Source organism: Danio aesculapii, chromosome 9 (genome assembly GCF_903798145.1).
Source record: "Danio aesculapii chromosome 9, fDanAes4.1, whole genome shotgun sequence".
Classification (NCBI taxonomy): Eukaryota; Metazoa; Chordata; class Actinopteri; order Cypriniformes; family Danionidae; genus Danio; species Danio aesculapii.
The window spans coordinates 17,791,494-17,808,714 of record NC_079443.1 but is presented as its reverse complement, the minus strand read 5'-3'; the positions used below and the strand labels follow the sequence as shown (position 1 = coordinate 17,808,714).

Here is a 17,221-nt window from a genome sequence, read left to right as displayed (position 1 = left end):
TACATTTTGTTATATATTACAGTGCTTCCCACAGGTTTGAAATATACTTGCAGTGGTAGCCGGATTGAAACACACCATTTACCCACATCACATAAATATTTAACTATATGCGACTAACAAAACATAATTTAATTTTTAACAATAATTTTATTTATTACGACACTGTTATTCACAGTATCTTGTCAATGGGTTAAAAAAAGTAAAAAAAGAAAAAATTAAAAAAGAAAATCCACTATCTCTTTTTTTCTGTTCAGGAGCCCTGTGCACCCACTGACAGGTCAAATCTGCTTCTCTCTCTCTTTCAAAGCAAACTTGTGTGCCAAAGCATTTTACATATGTATATAAAATAGACTAATGACATCATCAAATTAATAAAATATACAGAAAATAAGAAATAAATGACAGAAAAAGGAATAAAAACAGACTCTCTAAAAATGATCATAATTACAAGATTAAATGTGTAGATTATTTAAAGAAGGCAAATGCGTTGATTATCCATTACTAATGGTGTACATTTATTTTGCAACTAGTTTATACCAGTCATTTCATCCTCTCTGAGAATAAATAATTAGTAGAATTTTTTTTTCTTAACTGCCCTTTAGTTAAAAAAAAATATATATATTGCTATATAATACAGCGCATCCGGGCGACACAGTGGCGCAGTAGGTAGTGCTGTTGCCTCACATCAAGAAGGTCGTGGATCAGTTGGCGTTTATGTGTGGAGTTTGCATGTACTCCCTGCATTCGCGTGGGTTTCCCTCCGGGTGCTCCGGTTTTCCCCCACAGTTCAAAGACATGAGGTACAGGTGAATTGAGGCTAAAATTGTCCGTAGTGTATGAGTGTGAATGAGTGTGTATGGATGTTTCCCAGAGATGGGTTGCGGCTGGAAGGGCATCCGCTGCGTAAAACATGTGTTGGATAAGTTGGCGGTTCATTCCGCTGTGATGACCCTGGATTAATAAAGGGATTAAGCCAAATAAAAAAAATGAATGAATGAATGATACAGTGCATCCGGAAAGTATTCATAGCACTTCACTTTTTTATGTTACAGCCTTATTACAAAATGTATTAAATTGATTCATTTCCTCAAAATTCTACACACAATACCCCATAATGACAATGTGAAAAAAGATTTTTCGAAATTTTTTGTAAATTTTTTAAAAACAAAAAAACCTGAAAAATCACATGTACATAAGTATTCACAGCCTTTGCCGTGAAGCTCTAAATTGAGCTCAGGTACTGTTACAGTCAAATGTATATTATGCCTGTCTGTTTTGCTTGTGTGTGTTCGCTCGCTCTCTTTCTCTCTCTCTCTCTCTCTCTCTCTCTCTCTCTCTCTCTCTCTCTCTCTCTTTCGCTCGCTCCCTCCCTCTCTCTATGTCAATTCTCAGGTACGCCCATTCCAGTTTCCCATTCGTCCGTGAAGATGTCAATCTCTATTCCACCCTGTGACGTCATCGACATCGCTACCAATCACATTAGGAGCTCACAGTTTAAAGGGACGCGAGCGGGGAAGCTCGTTCTGCTTTTGCTCTGTCTTGCTTGCCTTGTGTTTTCGTGCTTTTGTGTGTGTTTTGGCTTATTATGTAATGTGATATTGATGTTAGTTTAGAGTTTTGATTTTGGTCTTGTTCTTGTTGTGTTCATAGCTGTTACCATCTTGAATGTGTGCTTGTGAAAAGCCCCTGATCTCCCGCTGTAAGTTTTCTCTATAATTTTGGTTAGAAGAGTAGGTTTAGATATAGCGTGAAAACGCTGAAGATGTTCTGTTTGTTTATTTTCTATTAGATAGTTTAGAGGGTTATATTAGCTAGATTTGGCCATAATACGTTGATTTATTCTCTTTTGTGTGATCTTGTAAATAATACTTTTCTTTTCTGTTTGCCTTTCCACTATTGTAAATAAATTCACTTATTTTTGGCAGTATTTTGGTTGTTGTTGTTGTTGAAATTTTGCCACCAACTCGCTACAAATTTTAACCACCTTTAAATGTTGCCTCTTATACCCTAGAACAAAACTATAAAGTCGTAACAGGTACATTCTGTTTCCTCTCATCATTCTTGAGATATTTCAGCAGCTTAACTGAAGTTCACCTGTGGTAAATCCAGTTGATTAGAGATGATTTGAAAAGGCATACACCAGTCTATATAAGGGCCCAGGGTTGACAGTGCATGTCAAAGCACAAACCAAGCATAAAGACAAAGGAATTGTCTGTAGACCACCGAGACAGGATTGACATGTGATTTTTCAGCTTTTTATTTTTAATAAATTTGCAACAATTTCCAAAAAATCTTTGAAGGGTATTGTGTGTAGAATTCTGAGAAATTAAATTAATTCTATCCATTTTGGAATAAGGCTGCAACATAAAAAAACAAATATGTATATATGTATATGTATAAAAACTGTATATTTTTAATGACAAAAAAAAAACATAAATAACCTCAAAATGTAAAGTAATACCTTTACTTTTGCAGTGGAAAATACCATGTACATACACTGTCTTAAACAATATTTGTTTGACCACTAATCATGAGAGTCCAGTGATTCTTTGAATGTCCTCACCCACTCCTCCTCCTGCCAGGTTAAGTTGACGGACGCTCTGTTCCCCTTTCCGCTCCATTTGGCCTGTGGAGAGCCCTGATCGTTCCTCAGCACCACGCGCTCAGTGTCATGGGCGGACGGAGAGCCTCTGGAGGCGATGAACTCTGGCCGAGCAGCACTCAGAGCCTGGATAGCTGTGGTTAACAGCTTACTGTCACACACTGTCACTAGCTGCCGCGTCTGAGACAGAAACAGAGGATGAACACACTCATTAAGTGGATCTGAATAGCTTTTACTTAGTACAGAAACACTTTACAATAGACTCTTTTCACATTTCCAGGGTTCGGGTTCTTCAGAGATTCTGTCATAATAATTGGGTAAACTTCTATAAAGGAGAGTGAAAATTACACAATCAGATTTTTTTTTTTTAATTAAAGTTGTCATTAGTTTACAACTTATGTTTAATGTTTATGTAAATTAAGTAGTCTGTTTTTAAATCTTGAAAACTTACCTTTTTGATTTGGCATTTTATCGGTGAGAACTGTTTGGTTTCGCTATAATTTTATATCTTTCTTTTTGTGATTTGTATTATGCAGCACATTTGTTAAATTTTGCTCATGTTTAACAGTGCTGTATAAATAAAATTGACATTAGGTAGGTAGTTTTTCAGGTACTAATATGAATTAATGATATTAAAATAATTAAACTCAAAGAAATGAATGGGGAATGAAGTTATTGATTTAGTAAATCAGAGTTCTTACACCTTTTCCAACTTCAAATTCCAACACTTTTTAAGCACTTTCAAGGTGCATTTTTATGTTTTTTCAGCACCTAACAACCACGATAAATTACATTTATATTTGCTGTATATACTTTTTCACATTTAAATCCATTGTGCTATTTAAAAAAACACAATATGACCTTTTAACTTAAATTGTTGAATACTTTGGAGAATAGATTTATTGAAATGGTTCACCCAAAAACGTAAAACAAAAAGTTCAGTTATTGGATGAAGTATCTTTTAAAGTTTGGTCTCTTTCTACCTGAAGTTGATTTCTCAAAAAATGAGCTTACAGTCAGATTGTGTTCGGGTGTAGTACCAAACTTTCATGTCCATCCTTTTCAAAAGTCATGAAACAAACTAAATACTTATGAGTCAGAGAGTATTCCTGCTGCAAATTAATGAACTATGTCAACACTTTCGAAAATCAGTCACCAAATATGCAAACCACAGTTTGAAAGCTTTCATCAATATTACTTTTTATTATTGTCAATATTACTTTAGGTTAGGACTAAGGTACTGTTTTGAATGTATGGCAAATGTCCCACTTGTCAAATGGTTTTCATTATGTGCAAAATGCATTTTAAGCTAAAAGGAAAACTACTCTGTAAGATAACGAATTATTATGAAAGCAATGCAATTTCAAATTCAAGCATGTTCAAGCACTTTTTTAACCTTGAAAACACTATATTAAAAATCAAGCATTTTCCAGGATTTCCAGCACCCGTACAAACCCTGTAAATTATAGTATCTGCTTGTTAAGTGTGATGTCACGCAAAGCGGCTTCCGGTTTCAAGTGCTCTATCAAATTGTATGGGGAGACTCACCAAATGGCAACAATAAACGTTTACGAAGTGATGTAATACTTTTTAAAATCACGATCGCAATATATATATATATATATATATATATATATATATATATATATATATATATAAATATATATATATAATAAATATATATATATATATATATATATATATATATATATATATATATATATATATATATATATATATATAATATATTTATTTATATATATATATATATATATATATATATATATATATATATATATATATATATATATATATATATATATATATATAAATAAATATATATATATATATATATATATATATATATATATATATATATATATATATAATATATATATATATATATATATATATATATATATATATATATATATATATATATATATATATATATATATATATATATGTATATACACACACATACATACATACATACATATACATATAATTACCCTAACCTGCCTAGTTAACCTAATTAACCTAGTTAAGCCTTTAAATGTCACTTTAGACTGTATAGAAGTGTCTCGGAGAATATCTAGTCAAATATTATTTACTGTCATCATGACAAACATAAAATAAATCAGTTATTAGAAATGAGTTATTAAAACTATTATGTTTAGAAATGTGTTGAAAAAAATCTCTCCATTAAACAGAAATTGGGGGAAAAAATAAACAGGGTGGCTAATAATTCTGACTTCAATTGTATACATATTTAAGAAATTGTGCTCAGAATATCTTTATTTTATTTAGGTTTTTTTTCAAAAGTTAAAATGTTCAAATTATTCCTCACACAAAATAGAGAAAATATTCAAGTCATTATTGTTTATAAACAGTTTAACTTCTTTTTTTCTTCTTCTTCTTTAACTTTTTTTTTTTGTCAGGCCAATGTCATAAACTTTTATTTTGACAGCACCGTGTCTTTTATTTTGCCAGTCCTGAGAACATCAGTGCTTCAGCATCAAAGTCTTCACTGTCTGTTTAACAAATTTGGCACCATTTAAATAAACTTATTTAAATTAAATGAACTGTGTAGTAGTTCAATGACTATTTTAACTGTTAGTTCATCAGGCAAAGCTCAGCTATCTTTCACAGATTTGTATAGAGTGATGAACCAGAAAAGAAATAAGATTTGATTTTAAACCTTTATTGTGTATATTCTTGACAAATTAAGTGGATTCACTTATTTTTTTGTCAAATAGAAAAAGAAAGAAGCCTGTCAATCGAACTGTAAGTGAAGATTTCAGCCAGCACATGACAGATTTGTGTGCAAAATGCATGATTAGACAGACAATGAACAAACTTCAAGTGGTCCTGACCTTGTCAGTGAGGATTGCGAGGGTCCTCTCCAATGCATTAGTGGAGCGTTCTTTAGCAGCGCGAGACAGACGCTCAGTGTAGTAGCTGACCTGCGTCTTCAGAGTGTTGATATGAGAAATGATTTCTTTCGCTTTAAGCACATCCTGCGGCTGGTAGCGCATAGAGAGAGGAGCTGACTCTCCAACACTGAAACCAGACATACCATTAACAACAAAACAAAAACAACAACATTCATTATCACTTGCCAAGTTACACAAACAGTGACTGCACTGCAGATGAGATGTGTGATACACAAGCACACACACAGAGAAATACATTTGAAGTCAGAATTATTAGCCCCCTGAATTATTAGCCTCTCTGTTTATTTTTTCCCCCAATATCTGTTTAACGAAGAGAAGATCTTTTCAACACATTTCTAATCACAACAGTATTAATAACTCATTTCTAATAACTGATTTATTTTATTTTTGCCACGACGACAGTAAATAATATTTTACTAGATATTTTAAAGACACTTCTATACAGCTTAAAGTGACATTTACAGGCTTAACTAGGTTAATTAGGTTAACTAGGCAAGTTATTGTATAACAATAGTTTGTATAGACCATTGAAAAAAATATAGCTTAAAGGGGCTAATAATTTTGACCTTAAAATGTTTAAAAAATAACAAAAAAAAACTGTTTTTATTCTAGCCGAAATAAAACAAATAAGACTTTCTAAAGAAGAAGAAAAAATATTATCAGACATACTGTGAAAATTTCCTTGCTGTTAAACATAATTTGGGAAATATATAAAAAAGAAAAAATAATTCTGACTTCAACTGTACAGTACATACACAAATGCCACTGAATGAGTGGGAGAGCGGTTTTGCACTAACTGGTAATTCCGAAAACACAAATGTTGGTGCAAATACAAACAATCCTTCACATTTAATGGAAGTGACGAACACAGACTGATCATAAACATGATGAAACACCACCACGCATGAAAGGAAAACGGTCAATAACCCTGAAACTCACCCTTCACCTTCAAATGCACTGATCGGAAAACAAACAACATGAGGGCAACCCATTATAAAAGCAGTGATGTGATCAATGCGAAATGACTTCTTTATACATAATGAAAATAAATAAAATACAAGTCACTCTCATGACAAGAATAAACAGAATTATCAGTATTGTAACTTGTTATCTCTCTTTTTTAACATACAAACTTGCCATTTCAAGATATTAAGCTGCAACTCTGAGAAAAAAAGGTGATAAGAAAGTTTTTTGTTTTTTTTGGTACGTTTATGTCACAATTCTGTTCATTTTACTTTGAATTGAAAAAAAAATTGGAATTCACTGGATAAAAAGACAAAGCCAAAAAAATATATTACACTGTAAAAAATGCTGGGTTCCACACAATTCATGCATGTTGTCCCAACACAAATCTTTCAAGTTAACTAATAACTATTAAGTAGACTGAAAATAAAACAATTAAGTTGCCCCCCCCCCCCTCCTGCCCAAACCTCAAAAATTAATGTTCTTTCAGCTCATTTTGATTCAATTACATTCAATTAAATTCAAGTTTGTTTGTATAACAATAGTTACTGTATTACAGTCTGAAAACATAATTAGTAGTTACCATAACTTTATCAGGTGATAATTACTTTAATTAACTAGTAACTAATAGCTTTTAACAGATAGTTACTATATAAAAGTATAGTTAACCTGAAGTTATATAGTATATAGCTGATGTCTATGTGTACCTGTTTAATGACGAGTACTTGTGTATTAAACATTTACTTAAACAAGTAATTTGAACAAGCTGCACAAAACTCTTTTTGATTGTAGTTAAAATGAGCTTTTTTCAAGTTATTAATTGTTGCTCTTACAACTGGGATTGACGGCAAGACTTTTGTCAGGTAGTGTAGTTTCCATATATTATAAATTAATAAAATAATACATTCACAAAATACAAAAGCTATAAATGATAAAATAAATACCTTCACAAAGGCTTTGATTCATATAGTTTACAAAACTGTTTAAATAAAAGGTCTTACTGTTTTTTGGCTTCCTCAAACTTCTGAATGAGTTTCCTCAGTCCACTGCTCTTAAAGCCCTGATGGTGCGCAGCAGGAGCCCCTGTGGTCACCACGTCATATGTGCGATCTGTTCAGAAATGTTGTAAAAGTATGTCAAGATCACCTCATTCTGGTGTACAATAGTAAGAGGAGTCGATGGGAAATGATCTAGCTAGTCCTGACATCATTTTAACAACAAAAGTTAGTGATGTTGATTGGACTCAAAATACATATCATTTATTTCTCCACTCCAACCAAGGTTATTTCAGTAAATTAAAACTAAAACGAAGATTAAAACTATTGTCCAAAATCATTCTTATGACAATTTAAGACCTCAAGTAATAGTCAAGCCCAATAGTAGAGTTCTGTCATTATTCATACTCTCTTTACTTGTTCCAAACCTGTTTAGGACTCCTTCTTCTGCTGAACATAAAAGAAAGTTTGAAGAATGTTGGTAACTGGAAGCCATTGACCTCCACAATATGAAATTTTTACCACAGACCAATGAGTAACAACTTCCAATCATTCCTCAAAGATATTACTTTCATGTTTAACAGAAAAAAGGATTGGTACAACTTAAGTGTGAGTTTAAGCTCCAAGCTTAAAAGTTAAGTTAACTGTAATTTTTCCATTGAGATATTCATTTAATATTCCTTTTTTGGGAGTAAACAAAACGTTTAAGCAGTTTTAACCATAAACTTACCTGGAATTGCTGCAAAAAAAACATATTTCTGCCTCATTTTATGGTCAAAATGCACTAATGGGTTAAAATGATTAACAAATCCAAATGAAACAGTCTGTTAAAAGTGTCGTCAGGTCTTCAGTTTCGTGCTCAGGCGTGCTTTGCACTCACACTACAAGCGTGTCACGCCAAAGCCCAACCAAACCGTGCTCTGGCACAACTCTTCTAACCAGGCCAGGGCCAGCCAACCAATTTTAGTACAATGTCCATGCGCACTTCGGAGAGCCTAGTGTGAGTACACCCTAAGGGTATGCCGAATCATTAATTTATTGTTAGGTCCACACGTAGGCCCAATCCCAATTCTACCCCTTAGCCCTTCCCCTTATCCCTACCCCTCGTTTTGCGCGTGCACACCAGGGGTAGTGGTGTCCCAGTTCTCCTTAGCTTGAAGGCGTAGGGCTTAGGGGAAGGGGTAAATAGCCCTTCGAACAAAGATTTTTCAGGACCACACTTGAAACCAAGGGGTAAGAAAATTTCCCAGAATACACCTGCCACAGCGGCAGGACAGTTACACCCGGAAGTAAAGAGATCAACAAATTAGTATTTTTTGTTATTATTTTGAATTTTTATGACAAACAAACACATGTTTTAATATATTCATAACCGCGTTCATGTTTTACCATCATGCTTAAAAAAAAAAAAAAAAAAAAAAACGCTAAATTTCGCTATCTATAATCCCTAATAATAACTCCTGTATAGCAGTCCCACAACATTCTGACACTCAATGACACTGGAATATCCTACTAGAAAAGTCTAGTGGCTGGGAATGAGCTTTTTACAGTGTCTGCTATAATGTTAATGTTGTTTTTTGTGTGTTTACATTAGATGAATATGGCCACGGTGTAAATACACAGTATAGTTATGAGCTTATTGCCACATTAGATCGTTATGTTATCATAATATATGCCGTCAGTGATTTCCTGAAGATAAATACCAAAAAATAACACAACTGGAATAACTACAGCAGTCGCAATCGTCTGATCTTATATGAAGCAAGAGCTCACAATGACATATGATGATGTGCGCAGGTGATGCAGTACTGTCCCAATTATTAGGGGTAAATTTTGAAGCCCTTCCCCTTAACCCTCGGTTGTAAGCGCCAAGGGGAAGGGGAAGGGGTAGAGGCACAAAAATAGAATTGGGATTGGGCCGTAATCTGCCCCCACAGGTTTATGAGCCCAACACTGAGTCTATTTTTTACTTATGTAAATGTGTGTAAAAATATTTAGTCAGTTTAATATTAAATACAGCAGCATTATTGCATGGTTTGCAAATGTTTATATGATGTGTGTACAATACAGTTTGTAAAGTAATATTCTATGTCTTTTAGTGAATTTATTAAATGAGAGAGTTGCTTTGTTTACCAAACAAATGCTTCTAATTGGACTTATTTTTTAATTACTTTACTCTCAAAATCATTCTGCATAAATACAGATTTTGTACCAAATTCTGTGCAGAAACAGCAAAAAATGTTCGCTGTTTTGCCCTGGCCCTGATTATTTGGTAATGAGAATAATAATGACCATAATGCTGAAGTACTACTGAAGAATGCCTTTTTTTGAAAAGCAAATATCGGGATCTGTAGAGCTGCGCATCGATGGATTTGCTCTTCAGTGTTTGGACTCTCAGTAGTGATTATTAAACCACACTGAACTGAGCTAAACTGAACTGAACTTAAACACTGAAAACTGAACTGACAAGGATTCAGTTTACTATGATCTTTCATGTGAAGCTGCTTTGACACAATCTACATTGTAAAAGCACTATACAAATAAAGGGGAATCGAATAGAAAATATTGACCATTGATAGCTCACCATAACCAGACTCGCCCTGCACTCTCATCCTCTGTACGTGGAGGTTTGTGGGCATGAACTCTAATTTCTTCTCTCCTTTCAGAGTGCTAGATTTGAAGGAAGCACCTGTCATGGAGAAATCAAATAATTACAATAATGAAGTAACTTTTATTAATAATTATTTCACCTCCTCCTTGATTGTACATGAAATCTTGAGCAGAAGTCACGACGCTTACCCTTGTATTCGTGTAAATTACTGAGAGTCTCCTGATAGGTGAGGATGATAGTCTGGTACTGGGTGATGATCTGTCTCCTCAGATTCTCCCAGCAGGGCGACAACTCTCCCAATTCTTCCAGCTCACACACCCTGCATGCAGACACAAATGTGCAATAATATGATCATTCTTATTTCTAAATACAGAAACAGAGAATCAGAAATGGATAGTTACACGAATATAAATCAACTACAGGTTACTGCCAAATACACATAGCAGCTGAATGAATTTGTCAGTTCGCCTTTAAGTGCTTAATCCTGTTCTGTGAATACACAGTTTAGTAATGTATGGAGGGCCAACACTGTTCAGAAACCAAATAAACTCCTGAGAAATGAAGACAGTAATGTACAAAAATGTATTCCTTTTGTATAAAAACCTTCTTTAATAACTAGTTGCTAATTACGTATTTAAATGCACAAGCGAAATGTGTGTCTCTTCTGTTTGTCCAGTAATAACATACAAAAGGTATGTTTTTTTTCTCAGTAGTGTTGCCAGATCTTGCTAGCAAAAACTGCAAATATAGGCAAGCCCCATAATAAAATTTATTTAAAAGCAGTGTCATTTTAGCCACTAGAGGGCGCATATTCACAACAAACAAAGGCATAGTTTTAGTGTGGAATCATGGGAGTTGTTGTCTTCATTACGTCCTATGGGACTCCAGCAGAAGTCATGTTCAAATTATTCAAACGTTATTTTAATAGAGCGTGAAGCAGAGGAAGGGGCAGTTTACACAGAATGCGTTTTTCTTTTCCATTGCACTACTTTTCTATTGATTTTTAATGCAATCACGTTTGACGGGTATGTGGGGAGTGGAGTAGTTTACATCCACATTCTAAAACCAAATGAACTCCTGAAAAATCCACATAGTGACTACAAAAATCATTCAGTGTATACAGAACAAACCCCTGGGGCCTCATGCATCAATGCTGCGTAAGCACAAAAACTTTGCGTATGCCAGATTTCACGCTCACGTTTGGATTTACAAACGATGAAATGAACGTGAGAATGTGCGCTGGTCCACACCAACTTCATGTCTGGGGTACGTGCATTTCTTGTGTGTGTTTGTTTTATTTCCATCTGCGACTGCTAGAGGCAATTATGTTAAATTGCACACTACAAAGTATCTTTGAGCCGTGCAATGGCAGCTGTATGGGACGGGATCATCTGCATGTCTAGCAGGTATACAAGGTTTCCATACCATGCAGTTGACCAGCCAAACATTAAAGCGCAATTTGCAGCGATCGCCACTTTTCCAAATGTAATCGGAGAGATTGACTGCACGCACATTGCTACTGTATAAAGGCACCATCTGAAGATGAATTTGCATACGTGAAATGGAAACATTTCCATTCAATATTATGTGATGCTCAAATGCGATTAACATAATACACACACTTATTAATGATTCCTACTTGTCTTCCTCATGATGAAGAGTAGGCAAAATCTGATATGTAGTGGGGGAAAAACGAAGAATAAGTTCATCAGATGCTGGATTCGAACCGGTTTCATGATCGATCCAGTCAAAACATGTTGCCATGCGCTTTACGAGCTATGCCACTCACGCTCCTGTTTGCCGCTCTCTTTAGTCATGTTGTCTCTGTTAATCAAACAGTGATGAGCGGGAATCACTCAACTAGCTCATTCCAACAAGGTGTGCTATTTGAACTTAGCCTAAATAGACACTACAAAATTTTACACCTTTACATCGGACCATGTCCTTTTTAATTCACTCAGTGCGATGTTCAGACCCCACTGCGTTAACAGCATCAGCTAAACTCTCCCACTCGATTTTTTTCTTTTTTTATTAATTCTGGAGGACAAACTGGCAAATAACACCATTTTTCTCTGGTGTACCTCCGAAAGGATCACCTCCAATTCCCATTCTGCTCAAATTTTCTCTTTTTGCTTGCTTTTGTCATTGCTTTTCCATTTGGTTTTGCCAAAGTAGAGTCATTACCATATTTGTTAGGGGGAGGAGGCAGGGAGGGGTTTTGAGTTTGTGCACGTGTGCTCAGTTTCACGTTAATTCGGATGTACAAAGAAAATATGCATGGGATTCCGCAATGTTTTAGTATGAATTCAACGCAAGGCTTCATATGTGAGGCCCCTGAACTGAGCAACTTGTTTCTGAAAAACATTATGATCTGCATCAGATTCTGACAACTGAAAAGAGCAAATAAAAAGTTGATGATAATCCAAAATGACAATATTTTATAAATTAGATCAATATTTTACCCATTTTTCAAGATTTATTATAAGTCTTTTGCAATTCCAGAATGTGTCTGTAAAGTTTCAGCTCAAAACACTCATCAGATTATTTATTATAGCTTTCAGAATATTGGATTTCTGCTCTGAACCCTATGCATCAGTTTTTGTGGCCTATGCCTTTAATGCTAGTTCTCCCCACCCACCGTTCCCACTTCTTCTATAATTGTACTGACATGCGGCTGTGGTGATAACATAAAGACAGTAACAAGCACTGTTTTATTAACATTTTAAACTTGTAAAAGTCATTCTTGATCACATTTGATACTGATTGATGATTACAGAGAGCTCAACAGATATTTTAATCCCAGTTGCTTTGTACACATCCTGTGTTGTTGATATGATTATACGTGTTACTACGGAGATATGCTAATATATGTCTGTCAATATCAGTGGGCAGGGAAACTGCACTCCTACATCACGTTGCGGTCGGCCTCAAAATGGGAGGAATTTGGATCCTATTTTAACAAAAATATAGACTTATTTTCTTTATAATTACCCTAATATGACAGTGGACACACTATACCTGCACACAGTTCTGTCCTTTTCATCATAGGTGCCCTTTAACAACTTTATTGCTTCTTCATAAATCAAGTCCAAACAACAATCCCCAAAAATGCTTATAAAAAGAGGACATGGCAACACTTCAAAAGCGAGCTCTGTGAAACGTGAACAAAACTTGATGATTCTGTCGATGGCTGTTTAGCTAAAACGACAGAACAAATCTTGTCACTTCAAAATTAATTTGGTCAACTAGAAATGCAAAAGACACCGCATGATCTTCAGGTTACTCTCATCGTTATTTCAAGAGTGAGTAGTGCTCTGTATACATGCAGATGATGACCTAGGGGATTTATTCTTATATTTATATGCTGTTGTTCACTACTGAAGCTTCTCAGTGTGTATGTGGCCTAAAAGTAAGACTAAAATGTGTCATTTACCTGGCAGCATCTTCTTCCAGCAGTAATTTGACGAACTGTCTTGGTATGTGTAGAGAGAGCACACTCTCTGCCATCTGCTCCAGGACACGCAGGTGGTTCCCATCAGTCGTGGGCAATCGGTACATCCTTGAAACAGTGCCTCCAAACACTGCATCAATCAATGTCAATCAATCGATAAGTCAATAAATTAATCAATCAAACAACAGGTCAGAATCAGTCATGCAGTAAGTCAATGGATCATTTTATCGATCAATCTGTCAGTTAGCTAATCAAGATACAGTAAAAATCACAACTATAGATTTTGACATATTATTGGTTTTACAATACATTGTGTAATGAATTGTAATCGACGTTAATGAAGTTTTGAAAATATTTTCTAATTAAATTGTAACTGGTACCGTCATATTTGAATATACACCGGTGTTGAAAAAGTTTGGAGTTTGTATAAATATATATAATTTATTAAATTAAGAACGTATTCTAAAAGGATGCAATAAATTATTCAAAACTGGCAGGTAAGATTTTTATAAATGACACAAACCATGTTAATTATTACAAAAAATTATAATAATTTCAAAAATACCTCCTACCAGCAGCACAACAATATTAAGCATTTTAAGGGAAATGTTTCTTTAGCCCTCGATCATCTAATCAGGATGATTTCTGAAGGACCATGTAACTCAAGACAACAGATAAATTTACATGAATACAATGTTCAAAGCCAAAGGTTCCAGACACATCAACATTTCCAGCGTCATTTAATATGCCGTCAATGGCGCCACACTATTATTTAGCCCCTGGTTTTAAAAATTGGCAGGATATTAATTTGGTAAATATTCCAATATGGTGGGCGGTTAACGGATTCAGTATAAAATAGTACGGTATGCAATTGTTTCTGTTTCATTGGAGGTGGTTATAAATATACAAAATTTTGGACAAAAATTTTGTGTGCAACAACGCACACAAGCCAATAGGCCTACTGTATATACTGTATAAGGACAAGCCAGTGCTTCCTACACATAGACTTTACTTGGATGGGCCGCCCGGGTATATTAACAGCCATTTAAGTATATTTAGTGACATGTTTTTTTTAATATTTTTATTATCATCTATTTACACTATATTGTATCCGCCTAATATAACCAAACATCTGCGATCAATTAAATAGTGGAGAAACCTCTCTCGTTTACCCGTTTCATTCTTTATGCGCGAGACCCACAGAGACATGCCTTTTTGGCACTTAAAAAATTTGTCCGGCCGGGTTTCTAAATTTCCTAAAATGTCCGGGATTATTGCTTTCTAAAGCTGCTGTTCGTTTATAGTTTTTGCATTTCCTTTTTACTAAAGCCAACTTTCGCTTGGCTTTGTAGCTGACAGCACACGCACAGTCATAAGAGTGAGAGAAACATGGAATAATTCTTTACCATATACTCGAAGCCACACCATTAATAATGGTTATTCAATGCATTTGCCTTATTTAAATAATCTACACATTTTAATCTTTTAATTATAATAATTTTTACAGATATTGTCTGTTTTATTCCTTTGTCTGTCATTTAAATCTCATTTGCTGTATAGTTTATTCATTTGATGATGTCATTAGTCTATATTACGTAGGCTATTTTATATATAAAATGCTCTGGCATTAAAGTTAGTTCTGAACTTGAAAGTAATTATAAATATAATTATTGTTAAAAATGACATTATGTTTTGTTTGTCGCATATAGTTCACCACTTATGTGATGTGGGTAAATGGTGTGTTTCAATCCGGCTACCACAACGAATATATTTTAAAGCTGTAGAAAGCCCTGCAAGCATACTGACAACACACAAAAACAGTCTAACAACCACAGAAATGTTTTATAGTCATTTATTAATTTGTATAATTTCTTTGTACAAGATTAACCTCACATAATGAGATGGGTGGGGACAATGTTTAGGATACAGCAAGTCTATTCTTGGTTTAATTTGAAGACTGCCACTCGGAGATCATCCTCTATGTTCAGTCGTGTACGTGAGTGCCAAAAGGTGTCGGAAAAGTTTAATATGATCCCATAAAATTAATCTAACGTAATAACCCCGGGGGTCACGATATTTATTTATTTATTTTTTACATTTTTATTTTTTGTTTTTATTTCTCTTATACTTGTCTCTTTTATTCCTGCTTATGTAAAGCACTTTGAATTGCCACTGTGTATGAAATGTGCTATATAAATAAACTTGCCTTGCCTAACAGTTTCTATCTTTTCTTTTTTTTTGTTTATAAATCAAAAGGTTGATGGCTTTTTATTTGCTTGTTTTTTTTTTTATTTGACTGTAAGCTACTATATTTATATCTTTGTAGGTTATGGATAAACTATGTAATAGTTTAATAACATTTTAAATAAAATCTCCTAGCGACCTCCTCAGGGGATCCCGACCTCCTCTTTGTGAACCACTGCTGTACTAAACCATACTGTTACCGTAGCAACTGTTCAATGGAAACAAGCTAGTATAGCGGTCTGCAGGAACAGCTGCAAATGAGGCCCCAAACACAGAACTAAAGCCTGAAAAAACATCTTCTGCTGCCGCAAAGCACTTTTTTTTTAAAGGAAATGCTAGTAGAATTGCAGAATATACAGTATAATCTATTCCTACAGATTGCTCTATAAATACGGGTTGTTGTGTTTTTATGGGTGCAGGAGCAGCTTTCAGAACCTCTTTCACAGCCTGTGGCGTTCATAAATCTTCACAGTGGGAAGTGAAAACTACAGCTCATTGATTCTGTTATGAGGGACACAGTTACAGATAAAATGCTGCCTCCAGATGGAATGTAGCTGCAATGATTAAGAAATGAAAACCAAATTGTGCTGCAACGTATTGAAATATTAACTTTAGACACTCACCTGCCTTTAAAAGACTGTCTTTGCATAAGGAAGCAGATTTAGCCTTTACACCCATGGATTCTGTCAGACTTTCATCAACAGGTAACACCATCTGTGAGAAACAGCAGAATGATTATCTGGTGATTATATTGATGTTGCTCTATGAGGACACATAGATTTAAAAACACACAGCAGAACAGGTATAAATAGACACTTTTGAATAAGGTTGTTAATCACAGTGTCATTTTAGTCATGTTTATTTATAGTACGATTATATTATTAGTTTATTTTTTAAGCATTTGGCCGGCAGATTTATCAGCATTATTATATATTATTCTATATCCATTCTTTTCTATTTTAGAATTTTTTTATTAGTTAGAATTTTTTTTGTTTGTTTTAATTTTAGTATTAGTTTAAGTCACCATGTAGTATACTTTTATCCTTTTTAATTTTACTATTTATATTATATATTAGTTTGTGTGTGTATGTGTGTGTGTATATATATATATATATATATATATATATATATATATATATATATATATATATATATATATATATATATATATATATATATATATATATATATATAAATATATATATACATACATACATACATACATACATACTGTACATACATACATACACACACACACACACACACATATATACACTCACTTTATTAGGTACACTTATTTAGTATCAGGTTGGAGCCCCTTTTGCCTTCAGTGCTGACTTAATCCTTTGTGGCATAGATTCAACAAGATACTAGAAATATTCCTCAGAGATTTTGGTC

General features: G+C 34.1%; 1 protein-coding gene across 3 annotated transcripts in view; it reads right to left on the bottom strand.

Annotated features, from left to right (window-relative positions):
• inpp4aa (inositol polyphosphate-4-phosphatase type I Aa) overlaps positions 1–17,221 on the bottom strand; it is a 63,116-nt gene that overhangs the window by 15,976 nt on the left and 29,919 nt on the right. For 2 of the 3 annotated variants that reach the window (XM_056465066.1, XM_056465067.1), the window contains exons 8-15: positions 16,447–16,537; positions 13,562–13,709; positions 10,317–10,447; positions 10,102–10,206; positions 7,524–7,632; positions 6,499–6,516; positions 5,479–5,665; positions 2,564–2,782 (exon numbers count right to left, since the gene is read on the bottom strand). In XM_056465066.1, the coding sequence (XP_056321041.1) occupies positions 2,564–2,782; positions 5,479–5,665; positions 6,499–6,516; positions 7,524–7,632; positions 10,102–10,206; positions 10,317–10,447; positions 13,562–13,709; positions 16,447–16,537 (1,008 nt within the window). The remainder of the gene's footprint in view (positions 1–2,563; positions 2,783–5,478; positions 5,666–6,498; positions 6,517–7,523; positions 7,633–10,101; positions 10,207–10,316; positions 10,448–13,561; positions 13,710–16,446; positions 16,538–17,221) is intronic. The other variant, XM_056465065.1, reaches the window with a different exon arrangement.